Below are 19860 nucleotides of genomic sequence, written 5' to 3' on the forward strand. Positions count from 1 at the left end.
GTGCTTTCCCATAGAAAGTAATGCAAAATGAATTAATCCATTCCAGACTTTTAAAAACAACCCCTAAAAGAGCAATTTAACATGAATTTTACTGTCTAATGACACCATTGAGCCATAAAATGAAAGCAATAATCAATGTACCATACTATAAAGAAAACAGTATTGTAGATGATTAAAAATTAAAATTAATTTTTTCTCTTACCTGCACTGATGATAGTCATTGTTTGGACGGGGGGGCTTTTATCCATTTCCGCAGTCACACAATCAATCAGTAGCTGAAATGGGTTCCACACAGTTGCAAAAACAAATTAATCAAAAAAGCCTCAAAAACAAAAATGCAAATTAAATAGCAAAAACAAAAGCGCCGAACTTAATCCGTTCCAGAGGTCTGTTTGACTTCCGAAATGTTCGAAAACCAATTTTGGGAGGTTGGATAGTTACAATGGAATGATCTCGATGGTGGGGTGCACATTTTAATTCTTATTTATTTATGATTATTGCTTTGTCAAAATAAAATAGAAAGGGGGGGGGAGAGAACTCTGCGAGGGAAGGGGTTTGTGCATGTCTACTGGCATGCCCGGCGCAGCCAGACCTCTCTGGATCCCCCTGGGCCAGGGTCTGTAGGAGAAGACTTCTCCTTGCCCAGGGATGTGCCGGTGTGTGAAACTGCCGACTGCCGTGACCCAGTTCTGTCTCTCCCGCCGCCTCTCAGGAGCTCTCCTTGCTGCCTCTGATGGAACCCGTCATCACAGCCAACTTCAACCTCTTCCCCCCCTTTGGGAGCAGCCCGGTCAATGGCAAGAGCCAGCTGAAGGGCTCCTTTGGCAACGCCGCCTTGGACAGCATTCCGGACTATTACTCCCAGCTGCTCACCAAGGTAAGGACCGCCAGCCCCTGATCTTGTTTCCGCACGCAGGAGGTAGGGCTGCCTCGCCCTGGGTGGGAAGCCTCCCTGGGTGTCACGTCGAGCCACCTTGCACCAGGGCTTCCCTTCCCCGAAGGAAACGCGAGAGCTGGAAGAAAAGTACCAGTTAAAAGTGTGGTGTTTACTGTAGCAATGTCATGGTGAATACCGGTACCTCTTTTCCAGAAGAAAAGCACTACTACTAGTAGTAGTAGTAGAGTGGTACCTCTGGATGCGAACGGGATCCGTTCCGGAGCCCCGTTCGCATCCTGAAGTGAACGCAACCCGCGTCCACGCGGGTCGCGATTCGCTGCTTCCACGCGTGTGCGTGATGTCATTTTGAGCGTTTGCGCGAGCGGCGAAACCCAGAAGTAATGCGCTCTGTTACTTCCGGGTCGCCACGGAGCGTAACCTGAAAACGCTCAACCTGAAGCATATTCAACCTGAGGTATGACTGTAGTAGTAGAAGTAGTAAATAAATAAATAAAAATTAAATAAAATTAAATTAAAATTAAAATAAAATAATAATTTATTATTTATACCCCACCCATCTGGCTAGGTTTCCCCAGCCATTCTGGGCGGCTCCCAACAGAATATTAATAATATTTTTTAAAAAAACGAGCAAACATTAAAAACTCCCCTAAACAGGGCTTCCTTCAGATGTCTTCTAAAAGTCAGATAGTTGTTTATTTCCTTGACATCTGATGGGAGGGTGTTCCACAGGGCGGGCACCACTACCGAGAAGGCCCTCTGTCTAGTTCCCTGTAGCTTTGCTTCTCGCAGTGAGGGAACCGCCAGAAGGCCCTTGGAGCTGGACCTCAGTGTCCAGGCTGAGCGATGGGGTGGAGGTGCTCCTTCAGGTATACTGGGCTGAGGCCATTTAGGGCTTTCAAGGTCAGCACCAACACTTTGAATTGTGCTCGGAAACGTACTGGGAGCCAATGTAGGTCTTTCAGGACTGGTGTTATGTGGTCACGGTGGTCACTCCCAGCGACCCATCTAGCTGGTTGTACCCCACCCCCTGTTCAGTGCATGAGAATTTCCAGGGTGACTGACAGAAGAGACAAGAACAACCAGAAATAATAAAACAACTTAATGGCAATGATTACAGAGCCGAGGAAGGCAAGCTAATAAAACTGCACTACGTAAAACTAGGTCGGCTGCGGTTTAAAAGGTCTGGGGAATTAAAAATGTCTCCGCATCAAAGTAGGGGACAGGCAGGCCTTCCTGGGGAGAGCACTCTTTGTCCGTATAAGCCAAGTTGTTGAACAACTCTGGAAGCTGTGTTGACAGGCAGCCTATAAACCTTTTAGATATATTTAATGGTTTGTATAATTCACACTGTTTATAGGCTGCCCCGTGACAAAAAGTTGTTAGGCTCCAGGCAAAAACTTTCCTTTTTAACCAGGCCTTTGGTTGATCTGATTTATATCCTATGCCCTTTTAAAATGTGGTGTTTTTTTGTGGGGGATGGCTCTATTGGGTTGTTGTTTTTATTTTTATTAGGCATTTTGTGGTGTTATATCTTGATTTTATTCTGTGAACCGCTCTGAGACCCCCATGTATAGGGCGGTATATAAATTCAGTTAATAAGAATAAGAATAATCCGGGTGGCTTCCCCCTCAAAAAAAAGAAGCTGTTTATGGAAATACGGGTTTTGGCGAGGTGACCTAAAGCGCCTCAGGTTTGGGGGCGGGGTGGGGGCTCTGCTGGATACAGACTCCCTTGATCTCTTTCTAGAACAATCTGAGCAACCCGCCAACCCCACCTTCTTCACTGCCTCCCACACCGCCCCCCTCGGTGCAGCAAAAGCTGGTGAACGGGGTCCTGTCTTCCGAGGAGCTGACAGAGCAGCCCAAGGAGCCGGTGCTGCCCCACGAGCACGAAGGGCAAAAGGGTAAGTTAGCCCCACAGCTGAGGAGAAGAGGTGCTGCCGGGTTCCGGAATGTTCCGAGAGCCTCTGGCGCTCTTAAGCGTCCTCGAAGTGAATATGCATGTAGGCCCCTGTTCTGATTTTGGATGGAGGGGAGGCCCAGGTGGGCTGCTCTGAGCTTCCCAGTGGAAGTTAAAAGGAACCGGCGAGGCCGAAATGGTTTGGGTTGAATTCATGATACATTCGTACCTCAGAAGCCGAAACGGAATGCGTTCCGGAAGTCCCTTCGACTTCCGAAAACGTTCGGAAACCAAAGCGCGGCTTCTGATTGGCTGCAGGGAGCTCCTGCAGCCAATCGGAAGCCCCGTTGGATGTCCGGGTTCCAAAGAACGTTTGCAAATAGGAACACTCACTTCCAAAACATTTGAGAACTAAGTTGTTAGAAAACCAAGGTACAACTGTATTGATGGCTGCTGCCTTGTGGGCTACTAAGAGAGTTGCATTCATTGGCGCAGAGACTCTAAAGGAATGTTGTTGTTAAAGTCACATTTAAAACTACTTAGTTTTACTTAATGGTGGCTGCTGAGTCTTTTATACTTTTTAGGTGTTTAGTATGTCTGGATTACCCATGTTTTATATATTTTTTTTCTCTTTTATGATTTTATTGTCTAATTTATGCCAATAGAGGCTGATTGAATGTAGGATATAGCTTTTAATGATAACATGTGTTATTAAGGAAAGGCAGGAAATATTCAGGAGATACTATTTTGAGGAGATATGGAAGGTGTTTGTAGAATCTGTACTGTTAAAACGGAAAAGGATCAAACTATCGCAAGAGGTGTTGAAAATTTGGGAGGCTGGATCGTTACAATGGAATGGTCTCGAGGAGCGGGGGTGCATATTTTTATTCTTATTACTTAGTTTAAAAAAAAAAATTAAAAATTATTTATTTTAAAAAAAACAAGGCTGAATGAATGAACTCTAAAAGGGTAGTGGAAAGAGCGTGTGGCAGCCAGCCACCAAAGCTGTTCCAGCTGCCAAGCTTGGGCTTGAAATGGATTTGAATTTGGATCAAGATAAAATTCGTCCAGGACGCAGGTGGCGCTGTGGGTTAAAGCCTCAGCGCCTAGGACTTGCCGATCGAAAGGTCGGCGGTTCGAATCCCTGCGGCGGGGTGCGCTCCCGCTGCTCGGTCCCAGCGCCTGCCAACCTAGCAGTTCGAAAGCACCTCCGGGTGCAAGTAGATAAATAGGGACCGCTTACCAGCGGGAAGGTAAACGGCGTTTCCGTGTGCGGCTCTGGCTCGCCAGAGCAGCGATGTCACGCTGGCCACGTGACCCGGAAGTGTCTCCAGACAGCGCTGGCCCCTGGCCTCTTAAGTGAGATGGGCGCACAACCCCAGAGTCTGTCAAGACTGGCCCGTACGGGCAGGGGTACCTTTACCTTTACCTTTAAAATTCGTCCAACTCAGTCGTATCTGGAATTGGACACCCGCCCACTTGAGGACCTTGTCCAAAATGGGGAAATTTGCAGCCAGTCGATGCTTACTTGCATCCAAGTGGGTCCATGTTCAGGCATGGACATGTGGCTGCCTCCGTTAAGGTGTCTGGGATCGCTCCTCCTCGTAGCAAGAGACAGATTATCTCCCAGAACCAGCCAGTCCTCTGCTTGGCCAGTCTGATGTTAAGCAGCCTAAGAAAGGCAAGCGTTAAGTTGGCCTGTGATAAGCTGCAACCCTCCGAGCCTCTTGCCCACAGCACGAGGCTGCAACAAGCTGGAATTGATCCAGCGAAGCCATGATTAGAATTCCACCCCCCTCCTCAAGATCTACCCACACTGGAAGAGTGGCAGATGCAACTGATAGACTATATGGAACTAGCCGAGATGACCGGCAGAATTCGAGACCTGGGAGAAGAGAAGGTTGAAGAAGATTGGAAGAAATTTAAGATTTACTTAAAAAAGCATTGTAATTTGGTTGAATGTTAAGATGGAGGCTAGATCATAAATAATTGACCACCACTAAATTAGATGCAATCAGGATGATAAGTGAGATTGAGGGAAAACCTTAAACCTTTGGGAGAACTATTAGATTATATTCTAAATGAATGGGACATAAGAATGTAAACAAGATGATAAATTGCGGGCAAGAATTGACAAAGATGCAAGTGGGAGCGGAAGACGTGAGGGAGTCCAAAGAAGTTAAGAAATTATGTTATGATATATGTTACATTGTTTATTATATTTGCATTTATGTTTAAAAATCTTAATAAAAATTGATTTTTTAAAAAAAAGAATTCCACCCCCCTCCCTATAGCATCCTGACATGTTAAACCTTGAGTTTTCTGCCTCACGTTTGCAGACGCTCCCCCTGTGGAAGTGAAAAGCTTAGATCTCCTCGCAGCTCTGCCCACACCGCCACACAACCAGACCGAGGATGTCAGGTAAGGATGGAGCTGGAGGATGGAACCAACTTGACCACGGGGTATTCCTGAACCTCTGCTTCATGGGGAAGCCGGACTGGAATGGATCCAGAGCCGATGAGGCCAGCCTAACATCTTTCCGCAGGGCCTGCAAGACAGAGCTGTTCCGCCAGGCCTTTGGCCAGGGCACAGCCTGACTCCCTCCCTCGGCAATCTTCGCGGAGCTCCCCCAATTTTTTTTATTAATTTCCACAAAATTATAAACAAACAAAACACACAAACAAACAAACATAAATAATAACCTTATTAAAGTTAGACTTATTAACATTGTTAAGTGACTTCCTCACTTCCCCTTGGTTGAATTTCCAGGCATATCCTTATAACGGCTTTCCAAGTCCTAATTCTTATAAACCTAACTTAGTTCAGGATGTTGGGAATTGTTGACCACCATGTTCAACTTCGAGCACTTACTGAAGACGTTTTTAAAATTCCAGCAGGCTTTTTAATAACTCTCCGATTTAATAGTTTTAACTCACTTTTAGTCTTTATTGCATTGGGTCTTTTGTACACCAGTTAAGAGACAGCTGTGGTTAAGCAGTATAAAGGGTTGAAATAAACAAAAATCAGACAAAAATTGTAGGCTTAGAAACAGTAGTCCAAAGAAGTATAGTTGGTCAGTGGTCCTTGTTTGCTCTGGGAGAAGCAGGAAGAGAAGGAGGATGATCATCATTACAGTGGTACCTCTAGTTACGAACTTACTTTGTTCTGGAGGTCCGTTTTTAACCTGAAACTGTTCTTAACTAGAGGCGCGCTTTCGCTAATGAGGCCTCTTGCTGCCGCTGCGCTGCCGGCACACAATTTCCATTCTCATCCTGGGGCAAAGTTCTCAACTCGAGGTAACTCTTCCAGGTTAGCAGTTTGTAACCTGAGGCGTTTGTAACTCGAGGTACCACTACATTCTTAATCTATAACCTCACATCATCCCTAGGACCCAGTGGTCAGGGATGATAGGAATTGTAGTCCCAAAACAGCTGAGGACCCAAGTTTGGGAAACCCTGATCTATACCCTTGCATCTCATCTTCCTGGAAAAGTGAGGATGGCTGGGGAACCTGTGGCCCTGGAGATGCATGACCAGTGGTCAAGGATGATGGGAACTGTAGTCTGGTGGCATTTGGAGGGCCACAGGTCCCCTACCCCCACCCCTGACCTAGGGTGTGGTTCAGGCTGGGTTACTGCAGTCCCACCTCTGTCAGAAGCCATGGCAACGGTGGCAGCACCGTTCTGAGGTCCTGCCCAATTTCCTTCCAGGATGGAGAGCGACGAGGAGAGCGACTCCCCTGACAGCATCGTCCCAGCCTCATCCCCCGAGAGTGTCCTGAGCGAAGAGGTGCCACGCTTTCCCCTGCTGTCGGGAGCCAAGCCGGAGGTGGAAGAGAGACCCCTCTCTCCAGTCATCCCCATCATCCCAAAGGCCAGCATCCCAGGTTTGTGGGGGACAGAGAAGATGCTCGAGGGAATGGGCTGCCGCAGCATCTAAACTCTGCCGCTGTCTTTGGAGGTCAGATGAAGAACCTTATCCCAAAAGGCATGGACCACACTGCGAAACCACTAAACTATCCCCCCCACCCCAGATTCGGCACTTGCCTTATCATCACTAGATTTGACCCCAAATTCTACCCTTAAATCTAAAGAATTAATTTCCTTCCTATTCACAGCAAGTTATTGCCCAGCGATGGAAGGAAACCTCTAATATGCCAATAGAGGCTTGGGTTAATAATAATCTGGAGGTTTGCTTTCTCACATACCAGTGGCGACTAATCAAAGGCATCTCCAAAAAAGATACCTTTGACACGATTTGGCCTCCTTTTCTTCACTTTTATTGAAGAAGGACAGGATATTTAAATGTCATCATTATCACAGAGGTGTCTGGGGGGAGGGTATATTGATTGAAAATGTCTAGTAAACCAGACCGGTAGCTGAGCTCCTATTGAGGATATTCGGCAAGGCAACATGACAGTGATGTGGGATGGAGGATTAGAGTGATCATTCTGTGATATTACGGCAGTGGACAAAGCTGTATTGTAACTTTTGAATAAATGTTTGAAAAAAACTGCTGCTGTTGTCCTAGGGAGAAGGTCCCATAACTTTAGGTCAGGGAGAAGGAACCTGAGAGCCACATTCCTTCTTGGGCAGCCTTCCGGGGGCCGGATGCAGAAGTTGGGCAAAGCAACTGGTGAAACTTTGTACAACGGACCCGAGTCCAGGCAGGGAAATAAGGAACACTGTTCCACTGCAAGGGCACTCTGCGGCCAGGCAAAAGAGGATGAAGAAGGGGCGCATAAAAATGTGTTCTGCCCTCGGGCCCGAGATTCCCCACCCCTGCTTGATGCCTGAGGTCCCTTCTATGATTCTAGGCTCTCCAACAGCAGAAGTAGCTCTTCTCAGGTACTGTTGGCAACAGACATCTTGATTCTAAGAGGCAAACAGGGTCTGATTTGAGTGCCTGGTAGCCCTGTGCTTTCTAAGGTGATAAAGGTAAAGGTAGAGGGACCCCTGGCCATTAGGTCCAGTCGTGGCTGACTCTGGGGTTGCGGCGCTCATCTCGCTTTATTGGCCGAGGGAGCCGGCGTACAGCTTCCGGGTCATGTGGCCAGCATGACGATAAGCCGCTTCTGGCGAACCAGAGCAGTGCATGGAAACACCGTTTACCTTCCCGCTGGAGTGGTACCTATTTATCTACTTGCACTTTGAACTGCTAGGTTGGCAGGAGCAGGGACTGAGCAACGGGAGCTCACCCCGTCGCGGGGATTCGAACTGCCGACCTTCTGATCTGCAAGTTCTAGGCTCTGTAGTTTAACCCACAGCGCCACCCGCGTCCTTTTCTAAAGTGATACAAAGTACTAATTATACTTGTGTGTGTGTTTCGCTCCTGCCATTGTATCCCCCTTGCCTCCTGCTTCTCAGCTTTCCCAGATGCCAAGCCTTATGGGACCTTGGAGCAAGCAGGAAAGGGGACTCCAGGCACGTCCTGGGAGAAAGCCAAGGGCAGCGAGGTCTCTGTCATGCTCACTGTCTCTGCAGCTGCCGCCAAGGTAGGGAGCCACCACAGAAAAGCCCCCGACCCAAGGGCAAGGCTTCACAATTGTTTCAGGGGTGATAAATATTCTGACGTGGTGGTGCCTTTTACCACGTCTTGTTTCGCATAGGGCAGGACTAATGTCTGGATGGGGGGCGGAGTCTTGAAATTTTCGTGCGCAGGCAAACCTAGCCAGACATTTAATTTTATTAGGTTTACTGCTGGTTTTTATCGATACATTGATAATTTGGGGGGGGGGGTTATGTGCTGAATGTCTTGTGCTGCTACTTTAAAAATGAATATTTAATGTGAATGGCTTGGAGGTTCTTTTAATTAAGCAGCAAATCTTGCTAAATAAAAAATAAATTTCTGGAGAGCCACTGTATAAGTTGTTTGGACGCAAAGGCAGAGCTGGGATAAACCGTGTTGCTTGGTTTCCCAGCAGTCTAGAGCCGAGCAGTAAATTTCTCCCCAGTTTTCAACACTGGCATTGAATTTGCACATGTTACGTGGAGACTGCAGCACATGTGTTTGCGCCAGCAGTCCCCACCAGATCGCATGCAAGAGATCTGCAACTTTCCTTCTTGGGTCCCCTTCCCCCTCAGACAATATGCTGATACACAATTCAGGTTTTCAGCTGCGGGTCACTGAGGAGAGATTGAATGATACACTAACAGTGTGAGACTTACATCCAGAAGCAAAACATAGGAATGTGATAAACTGCATTGTGACAAAACATTGGTCTGTCTTGCTCAGCATTGTCTACACCGGTGTTTGCAAAACTTGGCCCTCCAGCTGTTTTTGGACTACAACTCCCATCATCCCTGACTACTGGTCCCGGTAGCTGGGGATGGTGGGAGTTGTAGTCCAAAAACAGCTGGAGGGCTGGCAGTGGCTCCCAGACTGCAGATGCGGGCAGTCCTTACCGGGGATTGAGTTTGGGATTGAAGTTTAAGGGAAGGCTCGGCTGAATCTTTCTCAGTCCACTGTCTGGGATGCTGAAGCAATGGTGTGCAGTGGTGGTTGTGCAAAATGCGGCTTGTGAGTAGGTGAGCTTACCCCGCAAAGGTTTTTGGGCTGCCCGCCGCTCCTTCCTGACTCTTCCCATGTTCCCCCAGAACCTGAACGGTGTCATGGTGGCAGTGGCAGAGCTGTTGAGCATGAAGATCCCCAGTTCTTACGAAGTGCTGTTTCCGGACAGCCCCATGCGGGCTGCTGCCAGCGAGCCCAGAAAAGTCGATGCTGACGCGCAGGGTAAGTAGCCGAACTTCAGGAGATCGTGGACGCATATGTGCACTCGAGGTTTCTGTGCCCCTGGCTGTAAGTACCTGTTTAAAAGGTGTCCCCCCCCCTTTCCCCTTAGGCAAAGAGAAGCCAGCAGCTCCCAAGGGCCCCGAAGGAGGGCCAGAATGGCTGAAGCAGTTTGATGCAATGCTGCCTGGCTACAGTCTCAAGAACGAGCTGGACATCTTGACGCTGCTCAAACAGGTGGGAAAGGGTCGGGGGTGGGAGCTTTCCCAGAATGCTTTTCTCCCTATGCACTTGGCAGGTTTGACCACTGGATGATGCTGATGATGAATTAAATTTGTATACTGCCCTATACCTGCAGGTCTCAGGGCGGTTCATAGCATAAAACCACAATATGAAAACACAAAATACATTACCAGAACAGAAACCAGAACAGAAATCAGGGGGATTAGCTGGAGGTCTTGGCACAACGCCCCTTCCAGTGTCATTTCTCTTCATTTCCCCCTCCCTCCTTTTAAATTCTGTCTCATTCTGCATTTTTTCCAATACCACCTCTCTCTCCTTTTAATCTTCCTTTAGCTTTGGGAAGGTGTAGTAACTGGGCCCTAGATTCCTACCTGCCCCAGTACCCCATAGGTGTCTTGGAAAGTGGAAGAGAAAGAAATTGGGGGTGGGGCGGGAGAAGAGGACTACAGTGGTACCTCGGGTTACAGACGCTTCAGGTTACAGACTCGGCTAACCCAGAAATAGGACCTCGGGTTAAGAACTTTGCTTCAGGATGAGAACGGAAAACGCGCAGCAGCGGCAGTGGGAGCCCCATTAGCTAAAGTGGTATCTCAGGTTAAGAACAGTTTCAAGTTAAGAACAGACCTCCAGAATGAATTCAAGTTCTTAACCCGAGGTACCACAGTGGTACCTCTGGTTACGTACTTAATTTGTTCCGTTCTTAACCTGAAGCACCACTCTAGCTAATGGGGGCCTGCCACGCCGCCGTACGATTTCTGTTCTCATCCTGAAGCAAAGTTCTTAACCCAAGGTACTATTTCTGGGTTAGTGGAGTCTGTAACCTGAAGCCTGTGTAACCCGAGGTACCACTGTATGCACATATTTCCCCCCGTCTCAAACACCAGGACTTAAGGGCTGTAACAATTACCTGTGGAATGAGGATAATGTTGATCCACCTCAGCTTGCCTTTCAAAACATCCAATTTGCTCTAGCAATCCATAATTTCAGTGATGCGCCTGATTTAAAGTTCTGACACTATTCCCTGTGTGAGTGTACACCCCTCCCTCGCTGAGCTGCATTTCCTTTTCCCTAATGATCCGCCTGTGGCTGATCCACTCCCCAGGTCTGTAGAAAAGAAGGAAGCAATGGATGCACTGTTGATCAGCTGTTGGCAAAGTGGCACAGGTGTAATAATGGAGGAGCAGCACCTGTATGGCATCTGCAAAGCGTGCAGCTGTGGCCGTGTCTCTAGTGCCAAGCTGTATGGACAATCTATCCGGAAGATAAATTGTATTTTGAGGAGTTAGTGATCTGACACGGTTGCTCTTCCTGCCTCTGTTCCTTCCCTGCCTTTTGTTAAGTCCTTTGATGGCATGAATGTCCTAATCAGTTGGGAGGAAGTGCAGGGTACCTTCTTTGATATTGGGCATTGTTTTGAGAAAGTGAGGCATTGGGACGCGGGTGGTGCTGTGGTCTAAACCACAGAGCCTAGGGCTTGCCGATCGGAAGGTCGCGGTTCAAATCCCCGCGACGGGGTGAGCTCCCGTTGTTTCATCCCTGCTCCTGCCCACCTAGCAGTTCAGAAGCACGTCAAAGTGCAGGTAGATAAATAGGTACCACTCTGGCGGGAAGGTAAATGGTGTTTCCGTGCGCTGCTCTGGTTCGCCAGAAGTGGCTTAGTCATGCTGGCCACATGACCCAGAAGCTGTACGCTGGCTCCCTCGGCCATAAAGGGAGATGAGCACACAACCTCAGAGTTGTCCACGACTGGACCTAATGGTCAGGCGTACCTTTACCTTTACCTTTTTAGCCAGTCGGGGAAGCCACACAGGCTAGCTAGCTATAAATCGGATGGTTGTGGGCAGAGTTTTAGAGAGAAGCTCGTGCACAGACTGATTGGCCGTGGGGCTGTGCAAACTGAGGCTACCTGGGGGAGTCACTTTGCCACTTTTTGAGGGCTTCCAAGTGGCAGATTGAAGTGCTTGCTTGGTATGTATGTATATATTGCTTGCTGCTTAGAATAAAATCTTTAATTATCTAACTCACTTGTGTTTTGTATAACAATCGTACCTTGGTTTTCAAACAGCCTAGTTCTCGAATGCTTTGGCTCCCAAACGATCGAAACCCACAAGTGAGTGTTCTGGTTTTCGAACGTTCTTTTGGAAGCTGAACGTCCGATGGGGCTTCCGATTGGCTGCGGGAGCTTCCTGCAGCCAATCGGAAGCCGCGCTTTGGTTTTCAAACACTTTCAGTTTGACTTCCAAGGTACGGCTGTACTTCTGAATCTCATTTTAAAAGAACCACCTTGCATTTGGCACGACACATTTGGCACTACTGGTTTGCAGCCTGAGACCACCGCCTCTCAAAATGCTTTTTCCTTTCTCTCTTCCAGGAGAGTCCCACCCCGGAAAAGGCCGCCCAGCACTGCTACATCAACAACGTTGCCAACTTGGATGTGCGGCAGCTGCTGACCCTTCCCGAGGAACCCTCTCCGCCCCTCTCCCCGTTCGCGCCCTCCCCACCCAGCCCCCCCAGGGTCCCCGAGCCGGCCCCCGAGCCCGAAGCACCGCCCTTGCCCGCTCCGTCCCCTCCGCCGCCCCCGCCCTCCTCCCCCAAGGAGGAAGTCCCCCAGTCCCCGCCCAAAGCCAAGCCCCGCTCGCGGCCCCTGGAAGACGGCGAGGAGAACAAGCCGCGCCTGAAGAAGTGGAAGGGGGTGCGCTGGAAACGGCTGCGCTTCCTCATCACCATCCAGAAGGGCGGCGCCAAGCGGGACGGGGACCGGGAGATTGCGGACTTTGTCGAGCGCCTGGCTGCCACCCTGCGCCCCGACAAAGTGCCGCGGGACTTGCGGAAGTGCTGCTTCTGCCACGAGGAGGGCGACGGCGCCACCGACGGGCCGGCGCGCCTGCTCAACCTGGACCTGGACCTTTGGGTGCACCTCAACTGCGCCCTGTGGTCCACGGAGGTGTACGAGACCCAGGGCGGGGCGCTCATCAACGTGGAGGTGGCGCTGCACCGGGGCCTGCTCACCAAGTGCACCCTCTGCCAGAAGACGGGCGCCACCAACAGCTGCAACCGCATCCGCTGCCCCAACGTCTACCACTTTGCCTGCGCCATCCGGGCCAAGTGCATGTTCTTCAAGGACAAGACCATGCTCTGCCCCATGCACAAGCTCAAGGGCCCCTGCGACCAGGAGCTGAGCACCTTCACCGTCTTCCGGCGCGTCTACATCGAGCGCGACGAGGTCAAGCAGATCGCCAGCATCATCCAGCGAGGCGAGCGCCTCCACATGTTCCGGGTGGGGGGTCTCGTCTTCCACGCCATCGGGCAGCTGCTGCCCCACCAGATGGCCGACTTCCACAGCGTCACGGCGCTCTACCCCGTGGGCTACGAGGCCACCCGCATCTACTGGAGCCTGCGCACCAACAACCGGCGCTGCTGCTACCGCTGCACCATCTGCGAGAACAACGGCCGGCCGGAGTTTGTGGTGCAAGTCATGGAGCAGGGCTTGGAGGACTTGGTCTTCACGGACTCCTCGCCGCAGGGTAGGGGCCCACTCAGTCCTCTCGCTGTCGAGAGCAACCGCCAGGTCCGTTTCTCCAGAAAGATAGCTAGAATTCTGGATGCCGGGCTGAAGTGAGCTTCTGGTGCGCCGGGGATGCCATTCCTCTGCCCAGAAATGCGTTGCGCAAACAGTGTTGGCTTTGCGTCCGTCAGCCTCCTCGCAATGCATCTTTCCTGCTTTGCAAGCTTCAGGGTTTAGAAATTAGAGAGCAGTTCATTGTGTAAATAACTGCAGGTAGGATAGTGGGCAAAAGGAAGCAGAGCAGTATACCCCGTCTGCAAAAACTGCCATCTCCAAATTTTAATTTTTAAGGACACGCAGGATCCAGCGAGGTCCAAATGCCCTCTCTCTTGTTAAATTCACGGTGAAAAAGTATGTTTAGAAATAAGCCTTTTCTCCCCCCAATCTGCCTCCTGTGTCTCAAAAATGCATAGCACGTGACACACAGGCTGCGTCTTAAATATTTTTCACCGAAACTCCAAAATCAGGCAGTCAAACCTAAAACACAACAGACTTTTATAATACCAACATTTTACAGGTAGATCCGTTGGCCAGAGAGGGAGGTGTTACGCAGCTATAGACTCGCACAGCCTGAAATGTAGCGAGGTGGGAATTGCCCCTCCTCACTCCAAACGCCACTGTCCTGCAGCACTGTAACTTATTGTCACGGCGCTGTTAGGCATTAGATCTTTATTGTCAAAAGCACCAAGTTAGGAAAAGACATGTCTCTCAGGTATTCTAAGTGTGCACCCAATGAGGCAGCTGCCGCAACAGAGAGACCCCGCCCCGAACCTCAGCATATGTATCTTCCCCACCTGAGATGTGCACAAGCAGGCAGAGACTATGCCTGTGTGTAACCTGTATCTGCTCCTCCCTCTTCAGTCCTCTTCTGGTCCTGGGAGCCAGTGGAGCCAGAGAGGTTCTCCCCCAGATCAATGATTCCTTCTTCCATCAGTCTCCAACCACCCTTCTTCTGATGCCCACTGATCAATGCCCAGCCAGTCCTATTATTATTATTATTATTATTATTATTATTATTATTATTATTAGTGAAATGCGCTACATAAACGAGCATGCCCACTTTTTAAAAATGGCATATTAAAAGATGATTCGTTTTTCATATTCACTGGAGCCATGTATCAGAGCACAAGCTTAAAGGTCCAGGCTTCCTTCACTGGGACCTCCAGGAAGAACTGGGGAACGGATCCTGCCTGAAACCACGGAGAGCCACTGCAATTCAGGGTAGACAGTGCTGAGCTAGATGGAGCTCAGTATAAGGAAGCTTCCCATGGGCATATGAGTTTCTAGGAATGGAAGGTGGAGCTGTTGTACTCTGTTCTTGCTTGTAGGCTTTCTCAACGGCCATCAGGTTGACTGCTGTGAGAGCGGGATGTTGGACCAGATTGGCTTTTTGTCTGACCTATCTTACGTTACAACAGAAGATCTTACATTTTCAGTATTAAGAGAACGGACCAGGGCAGCGTAAAGTGGTGTAGAGCCAGTGGAGGAAAATACAGAGAAACCTTGCGGCAGGCCCACTGTTAGCCGAGTGCCCGGGAACTTACGATAATCTTTGTCATTGTCCCATACAGAACAACGAAATTGAAAAAATCTACATCAGACATTCAAAAACCAACAAGCCTGCATTCCCAGCCTGGTTAACCCCCTAAAAACTCTGATACCCCATAATTAAATACAATACACTCGCACAGAGACTACCTTACACTATGTTTAAAACCAAAATCGCATTTGGATAAAAACTTTCTCAGGCGGCTAGTCCTAGTCTTTATAACCCTGTACCTTCTTCCAGAAGGCAGAAGCTGAAAGATATCATTTCCGGGGTGCGCACTATCCTGCACTATCTTTTAGGCTGCCGGCAAACAAGGAACAGTTACCAGATATTGCCATGTATTCTGCATTTTGCATAGTTTCTTGAAGTCACTTGGAAGTCGCAGGGTTAGATGACTGCAATAAGGCAAGACGTTTTGATAAGTTTGCAGCCCGGGTTGCCCGCACACCAGATAGGTTGTCCATCTTCTCAGGCAGGTTTTTAAAATTATCCTTCTTTGCTCTTCTTTGGTTACAGCGGTATGGAACCGAATCATCGAACCGGTGGCCTTGATGCGCAAGGAAGCGGACATGCTGCGGCTCTTCCCCGAATATCTCAAGGGAGAAGAGCTCTTTGGATTGACGGTGCACGCTGTGCTGCGAATCGCGGAGTCTGTATGTATCAAACACGAGGAACCGGAACCCTGGTGTTTTGGTGGTGGCGGCGGTAGTAATGGGTGGGGAAGGGGCTTCCCATGAGTTGGGTTCCGGGGGGTGGGGGAGGTTGAAGCCATCTGTCCACAGAACTGCTGGTCAGCACCTCTTGAGCCTAAAGCTGCGATCAGCTCTGGTATTAGACGTGCCAACCTTGCTGTATAGCAACGTTTCCCAAACTCTGCCCTCCAGATGTTTGGGCGACTACAACTCCCACCATCCCTAGCTAGCAAGACCAGCTGTCAGGGATGATGGGAATCGTAGTCCAAAAACAGCCGGAGACCCAAATTTGGGAAACGCTGCTGTAGTCTCCATATATATATATATATATATATATCTATATATCTATATATCTATATATATATATATATAGATATATATCCGGTTGAATTTCTTAATGCATTGTGAATGGATTTGCACTAGGAACCCCTTAAATGTTCTAGTTACATGTAGGTAGCAGTGTTGGTCTGCCGCAGTCGAAACAAAAAAAATTCCTTCCAGTAGCACCTTAGAGGCCAACTATTCCCACCACCCTTCTGAGTAATACCCCTCCCCACCCTCACACCATATATAAGAAGGGTCTGGTGACTTCTGTTTCAGTGTATCTGAAGAAGTGTGCATGCACACGAAAGCTCATACCAAGAACTAACTTAGTTGGTCTCTAAGGTGCTACTGGAGGGAATTTTTAAAATTTTTGTTTCCCCTTAAATGTGTTTGGGTTTGGTTTTTCTTTCGGGACGGGGTGGACTGGGCTGTGTCAGCACCGTGTTCTGGGTGGTGAAGGTGTGCCTGTAACATGAGGATGTGAGAAATGGGTCCCTTTTCTTCCCAGCTGCCTGGTGTTGAGAGCTGCCAGAACTACATGTTCCGCTATGGGCGCCACCCACTCATGGAGCTTCCACTCATGATCAACCCCACTGGCTGCGCCCGGTCGGAGCCCAAAATCCTCACGCACTACAAACGGTGAGTATAACAGACCCCAGACATCACTTGCTGGGTGGACAACACAGGCCTCTCTTGAGACAGCAGCACAAAGCTAAATAAATTTATTATTTATTGAATTTATATACCAACCTATACCCAGAGGTCTTAGGGCGGTTCACAGCATAAAATCAAAATATACAACCACAAAATACAGTATCAAAATAAAAGCAACAACCCAACAACACCCCTCCCACAATAAAACCACATTTTAAAAGGGCATAGGATGTCAATCGGATCAACCAAAGGCCTGGTTAAAAAGGAATATTTTTGCCTGGCACCTAAAGGTGTATAATGCAGGCACCAGGCGAACTTCCCTGGGGAGAGCATTCCACAGACAGGGGGCCACTGCAGAGAAGGCCTGTTCTCGTGTTGCCACTCTCTGGTCCTCTTGAGGAGGAAGCACACATAGAAGGGCCTCAGATGATCTCAAGCTCCGGATAGGTTCATATGGTAAGAGGCAATCTTTGAGGTATTGCGGTCCTGAGCCATTTAAGGCTTTATAGGTCAAAACCAGCACTTTGAATTGGGCCCGTAAACTCAAACCGTCTTGCTCTGGTGATTTCTGCACCAGCTGAAGTTTCCAAACCATCTTCAGAGACAGCTCTACGTATAACGCATTGCAGTAATCTAACCTTGAGGTTACCAGAGCATAGACAGCAGCAGTTAGGCCATCCCTGTCCAGATAGGGGCGTAGCTGGGCCACCAGCTGAAGCTGATGGAAGGCACTCCGGGCCACTGAGGCCACCTGAGCCTCAAGCGACAGCAAAGGTTTCCGGACATCCAGTTAAAAACGGATGGGGTGATGTGAAAGGCCTCGGATTTGAGACTTTGGACAGCTGCTTGCTTCCTTTGCAGCGGGTTTGACGTTGACCTCTTTTCTCCTTCCCTGCCCCATGCCTTTTGAAGGCCCCACACTCTGAACAGCACCAGCATGTCCAAGGCCTACCAGAGCACGTTCACGGGCGAAACCAACACGCCGTACAGCAAGCAGTTTGTGCACTCCAAGTCCTCCCAGTACCGCCGCCTCAAGACGGAATGGAAGAACAACGTCTATCTGGCCCGCTCCCGCATCCAGGGTCTCGGACTCTACGCTGCCAAGGATCTAGAGAAGCACACGATGGTCATTGAGTACATTGGCACCATCATCCGCAACGAGGTGGCCAACCGGCGAGAGAAGATCTACGAGGAGCAGGTGGGGGAAGAAGCGAGACCTTGGGTGGAGAGAGATGCAGGTGGAAATGTCCCAACCTCTAGCCAGTGGCTGGGGTTCTTGTCTTGGGGGGACTGGAAGAGGGACTGAGGCTTAAATGCCCTTCTGGTTTGTTCTAGAGCTGTTCTCCTTGACAGTAGCAAGGAATTGGGAATCATAGACCTGTACAGTGGTACCTAGGGTACAGATGCTTCAGGTTACAGATATTTCAGGTTACAGACTCGTGCTAACCCAGAAAAAGTACCTCGGGTTAAGAATTTTACCTCAGGATGAGAACAGAAATCGCGCGGCAGCAGCGGGAGGCCCCATTAGGTAAAGTGTTACCTCAGGTTAAGAACAGTTTCAGGTTAAGAACGGACCTCTGGAATGAATTAAGTTCTTAACCCGGGGTACCACTGTATAGAGTTGGAAATGATCCCCAAAATTCATCTAGTCATCTAGGGAAGGGCTTTATGTGGGTGGATTGTGTGTATCCAGGGAATAGCAGCCATGGGTGGCACTGTGGTCAAAACCACCTCTTGGGCTTGCTGATCAGAAAGTTGGTGGTTCGAATCCCCGCGACAGGGTGAGCTCCCGTTGCTTTGTCCCCCCTGCTGCCAACCTAGCAGTTCAAAAGCACACCAGTGCAAGTAGATAAATAGGTACCACTGTGGCAGGAAGGTAAACACCGTTTCTGTGAGCTCTGGCTTTCGTCACGGTGTCCTGTTGCGCCAGTTGCTGGCCACATGACCCGGAAAGCTGTCTGTGGACAAACGCCATTTCCCTTGGTCTGAAAGCGAGATGAGCGCTGCAACCCCATAGTCGCCTTTGACTGGACTTAATCATCCAGGGGTCCTTTACCTTTTACCGTATTTTTCGTCCCATAGGACGCTCCGTCCCATAGGACGCACCTAGTTTTTTTGGGGGGGAAATAAAGGGGAAAAATTTTTCCTTCATTTCCCCCCCAAAACCAAGTCGGGGAAACTGAACCAGGTCGAGGAACAGCGGGATGGCGGCGCTGTGCCTCCCTGCTGTCCCCCGAGCTTGTGGGGCTGGCCGATGTCTGCCCGGCGCGCGGGGCGCTCTGCTTCAGGGCGCCCTTCGCGCCGGGTGGCAGGCTGCTATCCGCAGCCTAGACAGCCCTGCGGGAACTCCCGCAGGGTTGCCTAGGCTGCGGATGCGTTCCCGAAGCGCCGGGCGCTCTGCTTTCAGCACGCCCGGCGCTCTGGGGAGCAGGCTGCTATCCGCAGCCTAGACAGCCCTGCGGGAACTCCTGCAGGGCTGCCTAGTCTGCGGATGTCTTCCTGAAGCCTGGAGAGCGAGAGGGGTCAGTGCGCACCGACCCCTCTCGCTCTCCAAGCTTCAGCGGAAGCCTGCATTCGCCCCATAGGCCGCACCCAGATTTCCCCTTCATTTTTGGAGGGGAAAAAGTGCGTCCTATAAGGCGAAAAATATGGTACCTACTAGGGAATACTGGACTGAGGTCTGAGAGATCTTCCACGGACTCGCCTTGTGGTGGTTCTCTTCTAGAATTGTTTCTCCATTTGTTCAATGGGGGAAGGTAGCAATTATAAACAGCTCAGTCTTATTTCAGGTCTTCATTGCTTTTGCATGTGTTTTACTCACCAGTTTTACTTCTGTCCCCTTTCCACGTTCATTGGCTTAAAAAAAATAATCTTTGAAAAATGAGGACAAAATAAGCTTCTTATTTCTTAACTTATTTTCTCCCAAAGTACATTCTTTGAGGCAACAGTGATGTTGAGGAACTTTGAATACCAGTGGGTAACTGAAGTTCAGACCTTCTTCTCCTTAGCCTTGGAGGTGCAGATAGGGCCAGTTCGTATCTGGAATTTGCAGTTATCAAATTCCTCAAGCATCCCTAGTACCAGCTTACCTTACAGGATCATTCTGAAGGTGCACAAGGCAGAGAAGTTGCTGATTTAGCCGCTTCTTCCATCAGGGGTTTTTTTTGTTTTGTTTTGAAGATTTCTACATCACAGTTCTACAGTTAGAGGTGAAACAACACATGGCAAATTTGTCTCTTCGGTGCAACTCTGAAATGTACAGGAGCACTATCATGGCCTAGGATGTGAGGCACACATACACGCTTGAC

General features: G+C 49.4%; 1 protein-coding gene across 13 annotated transcripts in view; it reads left to right on the plus strand.

The window, feature by feature from the left end:
• The window catches only part of KMT2D (lysine methyltransferase 2D), a 107152-nt gene that overhangs the window by 79114 nt on the left and 8178 nt on the right, over window positions 1-19860 (plus strand). For all 13 annotated transcript variants that reach the window (XM_079965296.1, XM_079965291.1, XM_079965295.1 and 10 more), the window contains 11 exons: window positions 713-877; window positions 2645-2801; window positions 5137-5218; window positions 6507-6682; window positions 8163-8290; window positions 9393-9528; window positions 9638-9762; window positions 12140-13292; window positions 15399-15535; window positions 16407-16537; window positions 17465-17750. In XM_079965296.1, coding sequence (XP_079821422.1) covers window positions 713-877; window positions 2645-2801; window positions 5137-5218; window positions 6507-6682; window positions 8163-8290; window positions 9393-9528; window positions 9638-9762; window positions 12140-13292; window positions 15399-15535; window positions 16407-16537; window positions 17465-17750 — 2676 coding nt within the window. The remainder of the gene's footprint in view (window positions 1-712; window positions 878-2644; window positions 2802-5136; window positions 5219-6506; window positions 6683-8162; window positions 8291-9392; window positions 9529-9637; window positions 9763-12139; window positions 13293-15398; window positions 15536-16406; window positions 16538-17464; window positions 17751-19860) is intronic.

Source organism: Podarcis cretensis, assembly GCF_951804945.1.
Source record: "Podarcis cretensis genome assembly, chromosome: 2".
NCBI lineage: Eukaryota > Metazoa > Chordata > Lepidosauria > Squamata > Lacertidae > Podarcis > Podarcis cretensis.